The sequence below is a fragment of the Myotis nattereri genome (genome assembly GCF_964212035.1).
Source record: "Myotis nattereri genome assembly, chromosome: 4".
Lineage (NCBI taxonomy): Eukaryota > Metazoa > Chordata > Mammalia > Chiroptera > Vespertilionidae > Myotis > Myotis nattereri.
In genome coordinates, this window is record NC_138079.1 from 3,649,663 (window position 1) to 3,666,345 (window position 16,683).

At 39.1% G+C, this 16,683-nt stretch overlaps 1 protein-coding gene across 1 annotated transcript in view; it reads right to left on the minus strand.

Moving 5' to 3' along the window:
* Window positions 1-5,868: 5,868 nt before the first annotated feature.
* Window positions 5,869-16,683, minus strand: part of ZFR (zinc finger RNA binding protein) — a 71,123-nt gene continuing 60,308 nt past the window's right edge. Inside the window, exons 18-20 of the mRNA XM_081088877.1 lie at window positions 9,025-9,136; window positions 8,821-8,918; window positions 5,869-7,448 (exon numbers count right to left, since the gene is read on the minus strand). Of these exons, the coding sequence (XP_080945003.1) occupies window positions 7,269-7,448; window positions 8,821-8,918; window positions 9,025-9,136 (390 nt within the window). The 3' untranslated portion in view covers window positions 5,869-7,268. The remainder of the gene's footprint in view (window positions 7,449-8,820; window positions 8,919-9,024; window positions 9,137-16,683) is intronic.

The following is a 16,683-nucleotide window of genomic DNA, read 5'->3' on the forward strand; positions in this document are numbered from 1 at the left end:
TCATTCTCATCCAACGTTGAGACAGCAACGGAAGGGAAAATGCTAAGAGAAACTGGAACCACATAGACGTAGTCGATTAACTTTCAGGTAAACCTCTCTCCGCTTTATTTTTTCCTGGTCTCCTCAAATGCCAGGGCGACACCTTCCCCCCATCCCAAAAGAAAGGCGCGGCCCCTCCCCAGGCCTCTGAGCTGCCCCAGAGGGAGCAGACAGGCTGGTGGAGAGGAGAGTGCTCTGCTGGGGGCTGGCACCGAACGTTCCAGCGCAGGGCGAGGCAGGAGAGGTGGGAAGAGCAGGTTAGAATGGCAGTCAGTGGAGCCCTGAGTACCAGGCGAAGGCTGCTGGAATCTCTCAAGGCATGTGGAGATATTGGGCGGTTTTCACACCATTTTTTCTTTTTAAAGAATTATGCTGTAATTATTTCAGAACTAGTCAGTAGTTATGTGGTGAAAGATATTATAGAAACAGAGATTATCAAACCTCCTAATCTGATAGGAACAGAAGCCCCAAACTGAACAAGCCATAATCACACTACAGAGATGAGCTGCTGAGTCCGCTGGAACATGCTGGAGAATGGTGTGTGTTTTATAATCTGGTTTTTTACTACACATAAATTTCTTCGTGTATTATTCTCCTACTAGTTATTTTCAACTTTTTCCAACGTCACGTTCCTGAGGGAGCTGACCCCTCTCAGGAGGAACGGGTTGAATGACAAGGACTTTTCAGGAGGGAACACTCCCTTTGGGGTTGCTGGTCTCTAACATCATTAGATGGTTGAGCAGTATTTCAGTCAAGTACTTATTGGACATTTCAGTTGTTTCTAATCTTACACACTTGCCAATAGTGCTTCAGTAAAAATATTTGAATTTATACTTTTGTATATCTGATTAGATTTCGTTCTTTAAGATGAAGTCTTTCAAGTTCAGCTGCTGGGTCAGTCTCCCTCTTTATTTGTATATATCCCATATAATAAAACCCTAATATGCAAATCGACTGAACGGCAGAACAGGTCGCTATGATGTGCATTGACCACTGGGGGGGGGGGGGGCAGCTCCTGAATTAAGCGTCTGCCCCCCGAGAGGAAGGTGACCGGCGGTGGTAATCAGGGGTGGGGCTAGCAGTCAGACATCCCCTGAGGGTGCAGGCTGGACTGAGGGACAACCACCACCACCCCCCGTGCACAAATTTCATGCACTGGGCCTCTAGTAGTTTTATTTTTTTTTTTTTTTTAAAAAAAAAAAGGTCCTTCTGATATAGGCACTCCTATGTTCATAGCAGCACAATTTACAATAGCTAAGATTTGGAAACAACCTAAGTGCCCATCAGCAGATGAGTGGATTAAAAAACTATGGTACATCTACACAATCGAATACTATGCCGCTATAAAAAAGGAACTTTTACCATTTGCAACAGCATGGATGGAACTGGACAGCATTATGCTAAGTCAGAGAATAAGCCAGTCAGAGAAAGATAAATATCACATGATCTCACTCATATGTGGGATATAATGATCAACACAAATTGAATAAAACTAGACCCAGAGACAAATGGCAGGGGAGGGGAGCAACCAAAGGACTTGTATGCATGCATGCATGCATATCAGGATAACCAATGAACACAGACACTAGGATGGTGGGGGCTTGCCCAGGCTGGGAATGGCTAGGGGGCGGGGGGGGGGGGGAGGAGGTGTCAATTGGGGGAAAAAGGAGACATATGTAAAACTTTAGACAATTTTTTAGAAAAAGGGTTCTTCTGATGTCGACTGAGCTAGTGCCTCTTGCCTTTACAATCTTGGTTTTACTAGTTCAGACCTAATTATTTATTTATTTTTTTTAAAATATATTTTATTGATTTTTTACAGAGAGGAAGGGAGAGAGATAGAGAGTTAGAAACATCAATGAGAGAGAAACATCGATCAGCTGCCTCCTGCACATCCCCCGCTAGGGATGTGCCCGCAACTCAGGTACATGCCCTTGACCGGAATCGAACCTGGGAACCCTCAGTCCGCAGGCCGACGCTCTATCCACTGAGCCAAACCGGTTTCGGCGAAACCTAATTATTTTCTATCTTTCCAACCTTTATCAATCTGGTTGACAAAAAGTATATTACCTTCATTTTTTTAAATGTATTTATTTGATTACTAGTAAGGTTGAAAATTTTTCATATGGCTATCGGCCACTTATATTTATTTTGAGAATATATACTTCTTTTGAGAATTGTCCACCCATGTACATTGTTCATTCACCCTTTTATTTTTTTATTTTTATTTTTATTTTTTTTAAAATATATTTTATTGATTTTTTACAGAGAGGAAGGGAGAGGGATAGAGAGTTAGAAACATCGATGAGAGAGAAACATCGATCAGCTGCCTCCTGCACATCCCCCACCGGGGAAGTGCCCGCAACCCAGGTACATGCCCTTGACCGGAATCGAACCCAGGACCCTTCAGTCCACAGGCCGACGCTCTATCCACTGAGCCAAACCGGTTTCGGCCATTCACCCTTTTAAAGAAAGAAGCTTTTGGTCTGAGATGACCACTGAACATGGTTCACTATTCACTTGACCCAGAAACCCCCATGAAATCATGCCAATCAGGAGGTTCAAATCTTCATGTTCACTCTAAGAACATTTGTGAAACTGCCTGGGCCATCAAGGGCGTGCCTATCCGAAAAGCCACCAAGTGCCTTAAGGGTGTCCCTGTAGGAAGCCATGTGTGCCATTACGCACTTAAAATGGCGCTGGTAGGTGGTGTCCAGGCCAAACGGGGGCTGGATGCAGAGTGCTGGGCATCTTGCTGCACGTGCTTAAGAATGCAGAGAGCAGTGCTGAACTGGGCTTAGGTGTAGATTCTCTGGTCACTGAGCAGTCAGGTGAACAAAGCTCCGAGAGGTGGTGCAGAACCTAAAGCTCACTGGCAGATCAACCCGCACATGAGCGTTCCCTGCCATCGGAGATGATCCTTTTTGAAAAAGAGCAGAGTGTTCCTAAACCAGAAGAGGAGGCTGCACAGAAGAAAAAGATATCCCAGAAGGAACTGAAGAAACAAAACCCTGTGGCCTAGGAGGAAATCCAGTATAAAAAAAATGTCAATAAAAGTTTTTATCTTATTACCAAAGTATTCCTTGTTCCATCAAAACATCTGAACCAGTTGAAAAAGTCATCCAGAATAACCAGTGTCAATGGTTTTAAGACTTTTCCTATGTATGTGTGTGCATATGCAGATGCATGTATCGTAAATGGATGCTGATTTTGCACACGCTTATTTGTGAACATCTCAGCTTGCTGATACATAGCTACATCATTATTTGTAATGACCCACTATATGGATATCCCATTTTCCCAATTCTTTTTTTTTTTTTAATGTTTTATTGATCTCAGAGAGGAAGAGAGGGAGATACAAACATCAATGATGAGAATCATTGATTGGCTGCCTTCTGCACGCTCCACACTGGGGATCGAGCCCTGAAACCCAGGCATGTACTCTGCCTGGGAATCGAACCGTGACCTCATGGTTCATAGGTCAACACTTAACCACTGAGACACACCAGCTAGACCCATTTTTCTAATTCTTGACCACTTAGGTAGTGAATCTTTATGCCTATGTCTAATTCTTAGTGGAATCAGATTCAAATGACTTGAACATCTTTATCAGTATCAACTCTCTGGCCGAAACCGGTTTGGCTCAGTGGATAGAGCGTCGGCCTGCGGACTGAGAGGTCCCAGGTTCGATTCCGGTCAAGGGCATGTACCTGGGTTGCAGGCATATCCCCAGTAGGAGATGTGCAGGAGGCAGCTGATCGATGATTCTCTCTCATCGATGTTTCTAACTATCTATCTCCCTTCCTCTCTGTAAAAAATCAATAAAATATATTTTAAAAAAATATATCAACTCTCTGGTATAGTATGGTGTAATGGCTTTCCCAGTTATTTCTTTAAACTTTTGTTTATTCTAGGATTGTATTAAAATTATAAAAATTCATATATTGATTTTCACATATTGAATCAGCCTTGCATTTCAGTTGTATTTTTTTAACTTTTCCATCTGCTTTCTTTTCTTTCTTTTTTTAAAGCTTTATTGTTGAAGCACTTTTTTTTTTTAATCGTTTGTGTGTCAGGGTAATGTTGGCCTTACAAAATAACTTGGGGTTGAGCCCTGGGAAAAAACTATTATAAAATTATTCACAAGTAACTTTATGGGGTCACTTACCCTTGCTCTTCCCTCCCCCCCAACCTGCCCAGTTATGTTCCAGTTCCCAGGGGCTCATCTTTATCATCCTCTGGCCAAAAATCTGGGCTTTGATTACCACACACTGCCATACTCTCCCATGACTGTGCTCACGTGCACGGCTAAGCAGGGAGTTCACCTTTTTAAACTGTTTGATAGTTCACTTGTGATCTTCTCCAATCTCTCTGCCACTAAATACGTTTGAGTCCTCACACTGCTGCTCGAAGCATTTTATCCAGATTTGACAGTTGCATTCAGAGACAGGGAAGAGAGTGCTTACTTCATCTGATCCAGAGCTGTGACTCACAGACTGGGTCTCAGTCAATAATTCAGCTGCAGCTCCCTTTCCACTTCACCATAAATGAAGCCCTCTCCATTTCATCTCTTTTGATGTACACGAAGATTTCAAAAATTTAAGCACCTATACAAGAATCTAGAAAGTCTTATTTTCCTTTAGCCCATCTTTGTTCTCTTCAACTCCCACAGCCTTTTCTTCTCTTTCTCTTGGTCCAACCAAAGAGCAGACAGGAAGACAGGCAGGCTGCTGCGATGTTAGATCTTCAGGAGAGAGATTTTGGTTTCTACTCTGAAAGAAAGGATGCCCTTCAGGCTGTAGCTTACTTGACTTTCAGGCCTCCTCCTGACATTTCTCTGCAAACAATCAATGAAGGAAGTCCAAGTGTTGCTTCATGACCGCCCTTACATTAAAGGTGGATAACCTCAAGTGTGCTAGTGCAGGAAGCACAGGATCAGAGACCTGGAAAATTCTGAAACGAAGGAATTTTAGAGATTCTCTGTGCCTCAGTTTAACAGATGTAGTTACACACACAGATTGGGCGAGTCCACAGGCAAAATGGCCGGCATCTGAAATGTGATACAACTGAATGCCCACAGGCCAACCTGGTAGGAAAATAGGGAGCAAACGAGAAGGCTGTGGTCCACTGTCCAGAAGAGGCTTTGTCTCAAATTCATCCTCCAAGGAGTGGCCATTATGCTCAGCTTTAGCTAAGTAACACCATGTAGTAACATGTCCTGTGTCATCAGATCTGCCAATTTTTCAAGAGGTCAAATTAGAATTTTTGTGTTTAAAATCTTTAATATTGGCTCAGAGATTCTAACAGAATTTGGGACAAATAACACCTATCTATATTCTGGATGTAGTACATACAATATCCTTTCTGACTTCTGGCTCAGGAAAAGGTTAAAATGCAGAGCAAAGGAGATGGGATTCCCTTTATTTTCCCATCCTTACTTAACCATTGGCCTTAGAAAGAGATATAGCTTTGTAAGTTCTTTAGAATAAAGAGGGGTGAAAAAGGTTGATGGATAGCCCAGTAGCGTAGACCAAAACTGGGAGACTTAAAATCTATCCGCATGCCATGTCTTGAGCATTTAAATTCTACAGAAAGAGGGTTGGCTAAAAACACAACTGTAGGAGGTACAAGGCTTAAAGATTAAAAGCTTAGGCTTTTAAGTCAACAGAACTCTGATGATCTGACCCAATTCAAGAGACTATATTTAGAATATCGTATTGAAAATTATAAAATTTTTTGGAAATCCTATGCTCAGGCAACAAACATTTGTCAGCAATAACAAAATATAACTACCCAATACTTTTGAATATAGTTTTACTAAAGCATAAGTCATTTCAAAGCAAAAGTAGTTTATGTCAATTCTAACATATAATACATTTAAGTCATAATATGAATTTAAATTTTTATTTGTGTATTTCACTGTAGTGCTGTGACAACAAAATGACACCTGTGTACCAGAGCATAAACACATCAACAGTAAGATGTAACTTATCATTACACCACTGCTAGAATATTTAGCTTTTTGTAGGACACATAAGCATGTAAGATGGCCACACCAAATAATTTTCTGGTTTTTTTTCCTTAGATAATCTTAATTTTTTATCAGTAATACTTTATCAACCTCACTGTTAATAGAACTGTAAATTCTCTGGGTGATAGGGTATAGGGGCAGGGAAAAGGAATCATTCAATTGTGTTATACTGTAATAGTCGCTAGAGTAATCTCACACACACCAACAAGGAACTGTCATCATAATTAAGGGCTAGTTACTGTTGTTAGTTGCACAATGATAAAGTTCTTTTCAAAATATTGGTTAGCCCACTTATAGTATGAAAAATGCCCTCTCCACTTATGCAGAAGAAAAAAATATTCAGAAAGTTATTTTTGGCCTTGCTATGTCAAAAAGTCAACTGTACAAAGATCTACGTGTCAAACCTAAAATTATAATTTTAAAAGTCTATTAAAAACAAAGATGTCATGCATTTTTATTACTTATGCAGAGGCTTTTAAAACTGTTGCAAGACCATAGTATATATTAGCTTTTATACTGCTAATGCACAACTAACAGCAAACTTGATTAGATTAACAGAAATCTGTCTTAATTACACCTTTATATATCACACTAGGGAGACAAATGCCACAAAATCTGCAGAAACATTCAGTTCTGAGCACTTAAATGGCAGGATAACTTTTTGTGTTATAATCCATCACATATAGAATAACAAAACAAAACAGGAAAAAATTCTGCAGTCTCACATTACAAAAAATATACTGCTGTAAAATATTAAGGAGTAAAGGACATCATCTATAACACAAATAGCTAGTGTCAAAGAACAAAACCTCTAAATAAACCTCTCAAAATACACATAGTAACTGAAGTACAAATACTGCATTAAATACAGTGAAGATTTAATAAGACTAGTTAATAAAAGACACAAAAATAGAAGAAACTAGGGCAACCAGTAAATAAAACCAAAATAATGGCGGGGGGAGAGAGGGAGAGAATCTGAACCATTGTTTTTCCCCTAGTTGGAGCACAATTTTTGGGGGGTATCTTTCCATTCATATAACACCTAACACTGTACATGAAGATTTTAATGTCACAGAAAAACTTGGTTCTTCCATGAAATTCTTGATAAATTTTTTGAAGTAGACATTATTATGAATGAAAAACAGCCAACCAATGGGCACCTATTATTTTTAACACTGCAGATTTACAGAAACATTTTTTAAAAGTTATCATAATCTTTTTTGTCTTTTTTCCCCTCAGCTTCAAATCCATCAACTCCATCACTATCCCTTCTTCGTTTCCTGTTGTTGTGGATGTTAAAACGTTGGCTCATTTGGGGTAACGGGTCCATGCCTAGAACTTTGTGTATCTGGCGGAATGCAAGGAGTCTCAATGCAAACTGGAATAAAGAGTCAGAATTTAGAATTAATTAATACTTCTTGTTAGGTTTATACCCCCATATGTAAAAACGCCTCTGCTTAATGAAAGAAATACCTTAAACAAGATTAATTTCATAACTGAAACCAATTCATCCACCCAGTCAACAATTGATGAACATTTGGGATGTCTCCACTTTTCGGCTATTATGCATAATGTGGTCATGTACAAGTCTTTCATGGACACGTTTTCAGTTCTGTTGGGTATAAATCTACGAGTCACACTACTTTTCAAAATGGCTGCTGTTTAGACTATTCTTAACCCCTCTTTATTTTCTTTAGCCAGGATAATATACTTTTGGGTTAAAAAAAAGGAAAGCTGTAGCAGTTTTTGATCGATCAATTTTTTTTCATTCATTCATTCATTCATTCATTCGGTTCACATGTTTTCCTTTTCCATAATTCTTCTAATAGGACTAATAACTGATAATGACAATGATGATAGCCAACGTAAAGCTGGACAGTGAAAGCTGGTAGCAAAAAAATTGTTTCATTGGCAATATGGTGTTGGAGGAGAGCTCGATGGATACTTTGGATCACCAGAAAGACAAATAAGTGTGTCCTACAGCAAAGGAAGCCTGAAACACCACTGGACGCAAAAATGACAAAATGGAAGCTGTGCTACTGTGGGCACATCCTGAGAAGAGAGCAGGAAAAGAGAAAGACCAAACAAGAGATGGGCTGGCTGCATGAAAGAAGCCACAGGCATGAGTCCAGAGGAGCCATGCTGGTCTGGTGAGGACAGGACACTGTGGACATGACCTGGGTCAGAGCTGACTCAATGGCACATAACAAGCACATTATTACAGTTACACACACTAACTCATGTAATCCTCCCAACAATCCTGCTTGAGGCAGACAATGCTTTTATCCCCATTTTACAGATGAGATGGCAGAGCTGGTATTCAAACCCAGAGGGTCTTGACTCCAGAGCCCACACCTTAATTACTACATGAGACAGCCTTTCCAGTGGCAGGACAGGCTAAATTATAACAATAATGACCATAAACCACATCACTTCTGTACAAGCAGATGACCTCGTTTCCCTACTGATTTTCATATATAACCTAATACTCAGATTTAACAAGACTGAAAATGCTGCTTTATTTTTATATTTATATAATATACTTTAATTAGACATACATATAATTAAAATAATAAAATTTCAGATTATAATAGTGAAATCTAGTTCAAAATATACTCCCCTTTAAGAACTTAATAAAGAAACAGAAGAATGAATCCTATACAGTATTTCTTTTAAAGGACAGTTATAAAAAAACAAACCCTTAAAGGCAGTGGCCCAATAAAGCTTTGGGATTAAGAACACACCCTTACCTGTGCACTGGATGTGATGTCCTCACGCTGCTGGTCAGTCATTGTGGCCAAGGTATCAAAGGGATCCTTCTCACAAGGATCCAGAAGGCCAGGACTACCTACAGTAATCACCACAGTGAGAAAGAAATATTAGCTTTTTGTAAAAGAAAGAAGAGTTCTGATTCAATTATCAAACATACACATCAAAAATGAAGTAAAACTTACCTTTAAGAATAATCCCTGAAGAAATGCACTCAAACACTCTTCTTAGTGCATCTCCAGGGCTCTGAGGACTAGAAGCACTGCTGATTGCTTTCTCTACTAATAACTCCATAGCCTAAAAATAAAAACATACAACATGTGTTTAACAGCTTACAGACCAAACAACAGAATGATAAACCACTCGATAAAAATTAAAATTTTAAAGACTGAAAAAGTTACATAGAACAAATCACAAAAACGGAAAATAAAAATTGCATGTAATATAAAAATAAATAATGAAAACAAAACTCATAAGACAATATAAAAATTACATTTTAAAAATATTTTATATTTTTTTAAAAAAAATTTTATTTACTGATTTGAGAGAGAGAGAGAAAGAGGATGGGCGAGGGAGGGGGAGACAGTGAAAGAGAGAGAGAAACAACGTAAGTAAATTGTTGTTCACTTATTTATGTATTCATTGATTGATTCTTATATGTGCCCTGACCAGGAACTGAAGCCTCAATCTTGGCATATAGGGACAACGCTCTACCTGGCCAGGGCTACAATTTATTCTTAAGGAAAAAAAAAAAAAAGAAAAGTAAAAGTTTTTTTTGTTTGTTTTTTAATGTTTAAATTATTGCTATGGTTTTCTATTAAACAAGGACAGTCCTTAAAAATACTTTAGATATGTAGGGCTCACATACATTTGTTCTTTAATACCTACAGACCGATGATACCAGGGAGTTAGTTACAGGAGACCAATAGAGAGGACTTTTGTTTTTTCTTTACAAACAATGTACATTATCTAAATTTTCATTTACTTCACAACTGAACTTCTATTATCCCAAAGGAAAATACAAATTATGCTTTCACTGTAAATTATATTTGAGACTTAAAATGTAAGCCAATGAACAAAATACAAAAGTAAAAGTATAGGTTTAGAAAGCAGCTAATCCAGGAAATATTTTGAAGGGCTTATTAGAAAATTTGCTTTCATTTAGATTTTTAACAGTGAGATATAATTCCCATAACATTCTCTCTTAAAGTTTACAATTCAGTAGTTTTTAGAATACTTACAAAGTTGTTCAACCATAACCACTATCTAATTCCAGGACACATTCATCCCCAACAAAAGAAACTCCTTACCCATTAGTAGTCATTCTCCATTCTCCCTTTCCTCTACCCCCCTGGCAATGACTAAATCACTTTCTATTTCTAAAGATTTCTTTGTTCTGGATATTTCATACAAATAAAACCATGAAAATGTGGCTTTTTGTGTTTGGCTTTGTTCACTTAGCATAATGTTTCAAGTTCACCCGTCGTGTAGCTTTTAACTTATGTTTTAAATAAAACTACCAATAACAATTCAGAGAAAGTAAATAAACTAGAAATACAATGAAATCCCTAAAATAATACTGAAGTTGAAAATACCTTAGTGAGAATCCATTTTTAGTTGTCTGCTTGAAAAGCTCACAGATTTATTAATCAGAGGTGAAAAACTGTCAAGGCATTCAATCCAAAGCTACTACTCAGGTGTTTTAAATAAGAATTTTAAAATGTTTGGATACGTGAAGACTGTATTCCCAAACAAATTGGGAATAAATTATAAGCGAGATGGGAATTTAAAGAGACACATTAAAGAGTGTATATTAACAGCAGTAAAAAAAAAAAAAAAGACTACTGCTGGCAGCAGCAGGAGAGATTGGGAAAAACATTTTTAAGTGAATGTTCAAAATGACACATGTAAATCACAACTAAAAAAAAATCATGATGTTCAGTTTACCCAGTTCAGGAATAAAAAATATTCAACACATTTTCAAAAGATTTTCATTTTAAAATTTTAGTATTTTAAGGATTCAACTTCAGTTTTCCAAACAACTCTATGACTATAATAAGTATCTCCTTGCCAAACAAATAAAGTATTATTTTAAGATGTCCAACAGACTGTGAAATCCTGAGGGAGGTCAATGTCATATATTTTGAACCTCTCTGCCTATAATAAATGGCCAGGATATAGAAAATACTCAATAAATATTTGTGAAACACAATACTTTTGGAAAGAATCCTATCTAATAATAGGCAAACATGGTAATTGACTGTACCTTCATTACGCCTCCCATTGGCTAATCAGCACGATATGCAAATTAACCCAACCAAGATGGCAGCCGGCAGCCACACAGCTGAAGCGAGCAGGAGGCTTGCTTGCTCCAGTGATGGAGGAAGCCAAGGTTCCCCGCCAGCTGCAGCCTGGCTCTGAGCTCCGAAAGCAACAAAGTTTCAGTTATAGAAGCTAAACCAATCCCAGGTACCTGCTTTCGGCAGGCCGTGGCCACAGAGCTGGAGCGAGCAGGAGCCGGCTCTTAGCTCCAGTGACGGCAACAAAGTTTCAATTATAGAAGGGAAATAAATCCCAGATTAAAAAAAAAAAAACAGAAAAAGAGAGGCTGGGAGCTTCAGTCGTCAGCCAGCCTGAAAACGGCCCTCAGCCCCTCACCCAGACTGGCCAGGCACCCCAGTGGGGACCCCCACCCTAAAGGCAGTGTGGCCAGCCTGAAAACAGCCATCAGCCCCTCGTCCAGGCTGGCCAGGCACCCCAGTGGGGACCCCCACCCTGAAGGGGGTGTGACCAGCTGCATACAGCCATCAGCTCCTCACCCAGGCTGGCCAGGCACCCAAGCAGGACCCCCACCCTGATCCAGATCACCCTTCAGGGCAAACCAGCTGGCCCCCACCCGTGCACCCTGCCTCTATCCTATATAGTAAAAGGTTAATATGCAAACTGACCTTAACAGCAGAAAGACTGGGAATGACTGGTCACTATGACACACACTGACCACCAGGGGGAAGATGCTCAATGCAGGAGCTGCCCTCTGGTGGTCAGTGTCTCCCACATGGGGGAGCTCTGCTCAGCCACAAACCAGGCTGATGGCTGCCAGCACAGCGGTGGTGGGAGCCTCTCCTGCCTCCTCAGCAGCTCTAAGGATGTCCAACTGCAGCTTAGGTCTGCTCCCCGCTGGCAAGTGGACATCCCCCGAGGGCTGCCAGGCTGCCAGAGGGATGTCTGATTGCCAGCTTAGGCCCAATCCCCCGGGGAGCAGGCCTAAGCCAGCAAGTGGTCATCCCCTGAGGGGGTCCCAGACTGCGAGAGGGCACAGGCCGGGCTGAGGGAACCCCCTGCCCCAAAGTGCACAATTTTTTTTTTAATACTGTACAACCCCCTTCAGTGCTCACCGTCCAAGGGTAAGGAGGCTGAGCAATGGTTTGAGGCTGCAACTTCCTCTGGCATGGGTCCACTGTGAGACACAAATTTTTGTGCACTGGGCCTCTAGTCCTATACAATAAAAGGCTAATATGCAGATAGACCGAACGGCAGAATAACCAGTCGCTATGACATGCACTGGCCACCAGGGGGCAGATGCTCAACACAGGAGCTGTCCCCTGGTGGTTCAGTGCACTCCCATAGGGGGAGCACCGCTCAGCCAGAGCCCTGAGCCGTGCTCATGGCTGGCGAGCACAGCGGTGGTGGCAGGAGCCTTTCCTGCCTCCGTAGCAGTGCTAAGGATGTCTGACTGCTGGTTTAGGCCCATTCCTAAGATGTTAGTCAGACATCCCGAGGGCTCCCGAGCTGCGAGAGGGTGCAGGCCAGGCTGAGGGGACCTCCCCCCTCCCAAGTGCACGAATTTCGTGCACCAGGCCTCTAGTGCAATAAGAATCCTGCTTATATCAGGGTAATAATCCTGCTGATAAAAGGGTAACAAGCAAATTACTTACTGATGCTGTGCTTAAAATATAAAATTGAATAATATATGAAACTCTCAATAAATACCTAAACTTTTACTAAGTACTTTTAGGTAATGTTAAGAGAAAAATAAATATTAAATAATCACCTATAATCTATATGTCAAGATAGAGAATGTGTTTCAAATAATACTAAGCTTTTTCAAAATCTGCTTATTGACTGATCATAAGAAGTAGGAATTTGTTATTTATACTTGCATATAAAGGTAGATAGAAACTGAGAATCAAGAAAGAAATGAATTATTTAGGGGAAACAATAGTCAATATATTTAAACATACAATGAAACTAAGCCAACAACCTAACTTCTGAAATCATTTGCTATGAAACAAGCAATTTAAAAATATTAATTTTCACCCAGCCAGAGTGGCTCAGTGCTTGAGCATGGACCCACTAACCAGGAAGTCACAGCTTGATTCCAAGTTGGGGTCCATGACCAGGTTGCGGGCAAGATCCCCAGTAGGGGGAGTGTAGGAGGCAGCTGATCAATGATTCTCATCATTGAATTCTCTCCCTCTCCCTTCCTCTCTAAAATCAATTAAAACATTTAAAAATATATATATTAATTTTCTACAGAACATGGCTATGCTCCATGCAGATACCTACGGTTAGTAAAGCAACAAAAGTACAATATACATGGATTTATAAACTCTGAAATACATGCATTTAAAAGTAAAAGGACATCAAAGAAGAAGAATTAAACTACAGAAGTAATATCTAGGCTGTAATGTAAAGGATCTTAGTGGCTTAACGAGAAAAGGACCCCAGAGTAAATAATTTGAAATCAATAACTTCAACATTTGTTTTTAAAAAGTCATGAAATCGTTCTAGGTTTGCCCATTATGCATAATATTGGCTGTAAGTTTGTCATATATGGCCTTTATTATGTTGAGGAATGATCCCTCTATTACCACTTTGCAGAGAATTTTTATCAAAAATGGGTGTTGCCTGGCCGGCATAGCTCAGTGGTTGAACACGACCTACGAACCAGGAGGTCACGGTTCAATTCCTGGTCAGGGCACATGCCCAGATTGCAGGCTCCATCCCCAGTGCGGGGCATGCAGGAGGCAGCCAATCAATCAATGATTCTCTCTCATCATTGATGTTTCTCTCCCTCTCCCTTCCCCTCTGAATTCAATAAAAATAAGTTTTTTTAAAAATGGGTGTTGAATTTTGTCAAATGCTTTTTCTGCATCTACTGATAAGATCATGTGGTTTTATCTTTGAATTTGTTTATGTGATGTATCACATTTATTGATTTGCGTATATTATACTACCCTTGTATCCCTGAAATAAATCTCCACTTGGTCATGGTGTTTGATCTTTTTAATATATTGATGGATCCGGTTTGCTGATGTTTTGTTGAGGATTTTACTTAGCATCTATGTTTATCAGGGATAGTGACTGGTTAATACTCTTTCTCTGTAGTGTCTTTATCTGGTTTTGGAATTAGTATAATGCTGGCCTTGTAAAAAGAATTTGTAAGTCAGTCAGAGAAAGACAAGTATCACATGATCTCACTCATATGTGAAATCTAAGAAATAAACTAAGGAACAAAATAGATCCAGAGACAGAGAAGCATGGAAAAGACTGACAAATCTCAGAGGGAAGGTGGGAGTGGGTGGGTAGGTGGAGAGACATTAACCAAAGAACTTGTATGCATAACCATGGACACAGGCAATAGTATGCTGAGGGCGGGGACAAAGGTTGGGAGTGTTAGGGTGTGGCTAGAAGGGGTCAATGGGGAAATAAAGGGACATCTATAGTACTTTCAACAATAAAAACAAATTTTTAAAATAAATAAATAAAAAAGAGTAATGAAGCATTTTTTTTCCCATCCCTAGTATAATGCTTACGAAGTGGTAGGCACCCTGCTAAACACTTTAAATGCATGATTTCATTACATTTTCATAACTAGGTAGTATTATATTATAATTTTAAAGATTAGAAAAAGAAAACTTAAATAGTTTGATTCCCGGTCAGGGCACATGCCCAGGTTGTGGGCTCGATCCCTGGTGGGGCCATGCAGGAAGCAGCCAATCACTGATTCTCTCTCATCATTGATGTTTCTCTCTCTCCTAACCCTTCCTCTCTGAAATCAATAAAAATATATTTTTTTAAAAAAGAAAAAGAAATACTAAAGTTAAAAAAAAAAGTCATACAATTATAAGGTAAAAAGACTAGGATTTGAACCCAGGTCAGTTTGGCTCAACTCCTGTTTTGTGTGTGTGTGTGTGTGTGTGTGTGTGTTTTAAACTATTTATTTCAGTAAATATCCTTTTCTAATACTGGTAGATATCAAGAGTAAAAAAACAAAAAAAACCCACATAAAAATCAGTGAGATTGTGGTGACATAGGTATTTTCATTTGGTAGGAATATAAACTGGTAACACCTTTTTTAGTACACAACTGGAAAGCTCAAAGGCATACACCAGCAATGTCAGTACTAAAGATTTACAATAGGGCTCTTATACTTAAATGAATGCATTAAAAAATATTCAGTGCAGCTATTTATCTGTAATGGACTGGAAACAACAGAAATACCTAACGTGAGGAATTCTGGTTAAATAATTGTAACAGTAACAATTATCCTCTTCACCATTGTAATTTATTATACTCAAAGCACTATTCCGAGCTTTTACATACATTAACCAGTTTTAATCATCATAATCACTGTTAGGAGATAGATATTGACTATTATTCCCATTTTAAAAATAAAGATGGTTACATCATTAAAGTAGGATTTTGAGTACTGTCACAACAGGTAATTGTATATACAAAAGCCATTTCTATATTCCAGTTGACATAGAGCAATACTGATACATGCATGACAGACTTCTATTCTTAAATCCATTTGCAGAATGATATATATATGTATTATATTTATGCACAGCACCTTACTCTATACTCAAAACTTTAACACTTTAAAATATGTATTTTTTATTACTGATTTCAGAGAGGAAGGGAGAGGGAGAAGGAGAGGGAGGAAAACATCAATGTAAGAGACAAACATCGACTGGCTGCCTCCTGCACACCCGCTACCCAGGATCGAGCCCAAAACCCGGGCATGTGCCCTGTCCTGGAATCATGCCAGCAACCTTTCAGTGCACGGGACTGCGCTCAACAAACTGAACCACACTGGCCAGGGCTAAAAATTTTTAACATCTGAGGTCATAATGCTTATCATTAAGAATTTAATGAATTCTGATCACAAATAAATACTGAAATACCCATTTGTCACTGCTTCTACATAGCACTGCTATTACTGGCTAGTTTAATCAAACAAGGGAAAATTAAAACCAGAAAAAGTTATAATAAATATGTTGCAAGATATTTTTTAAATCCTAAGTTAGCAAAACTCTACTATATACAAATCTGAGTTATCTGGCTGAATTGGTTGACTTTTCTAGGAAAAATGTAAGTTACTAAAATTAACTCCAGGAGAGAGAAAAATTGATTAATCACAATAGAAGAAATAAAAACACACACACTAACCCTAAAAAGATTGGGAACAGATGATGTCACGTGAATTTTATAAACTGTAAAGAAACAGATAGTTGTGATACTACTAAAACAGTTTCAGAATTTAGAGAACAAAACTTCCAAATTGTTTTTGTTCTGTTTTTTTAAGAGAGACGAAGGGAGAAAGAAAACATCGATTTGTTGTTTCACGTATTTATGCATATTGGCTGTTTCTTGTATGTGCCCTGACTGGAGATCGAACCTGCTACCTTGGCGCATTGGGACCATGCTCTTACCAACTGAGCTAGCCGGCCAGGACCCAAATTATTTTTATAGTTAGTTCATTATTGATTCAAAATCTGACCAAGAGGACAAGCATAAAACTATAGACATTGTTTTATGTCACTATAAAATTTCTAAAT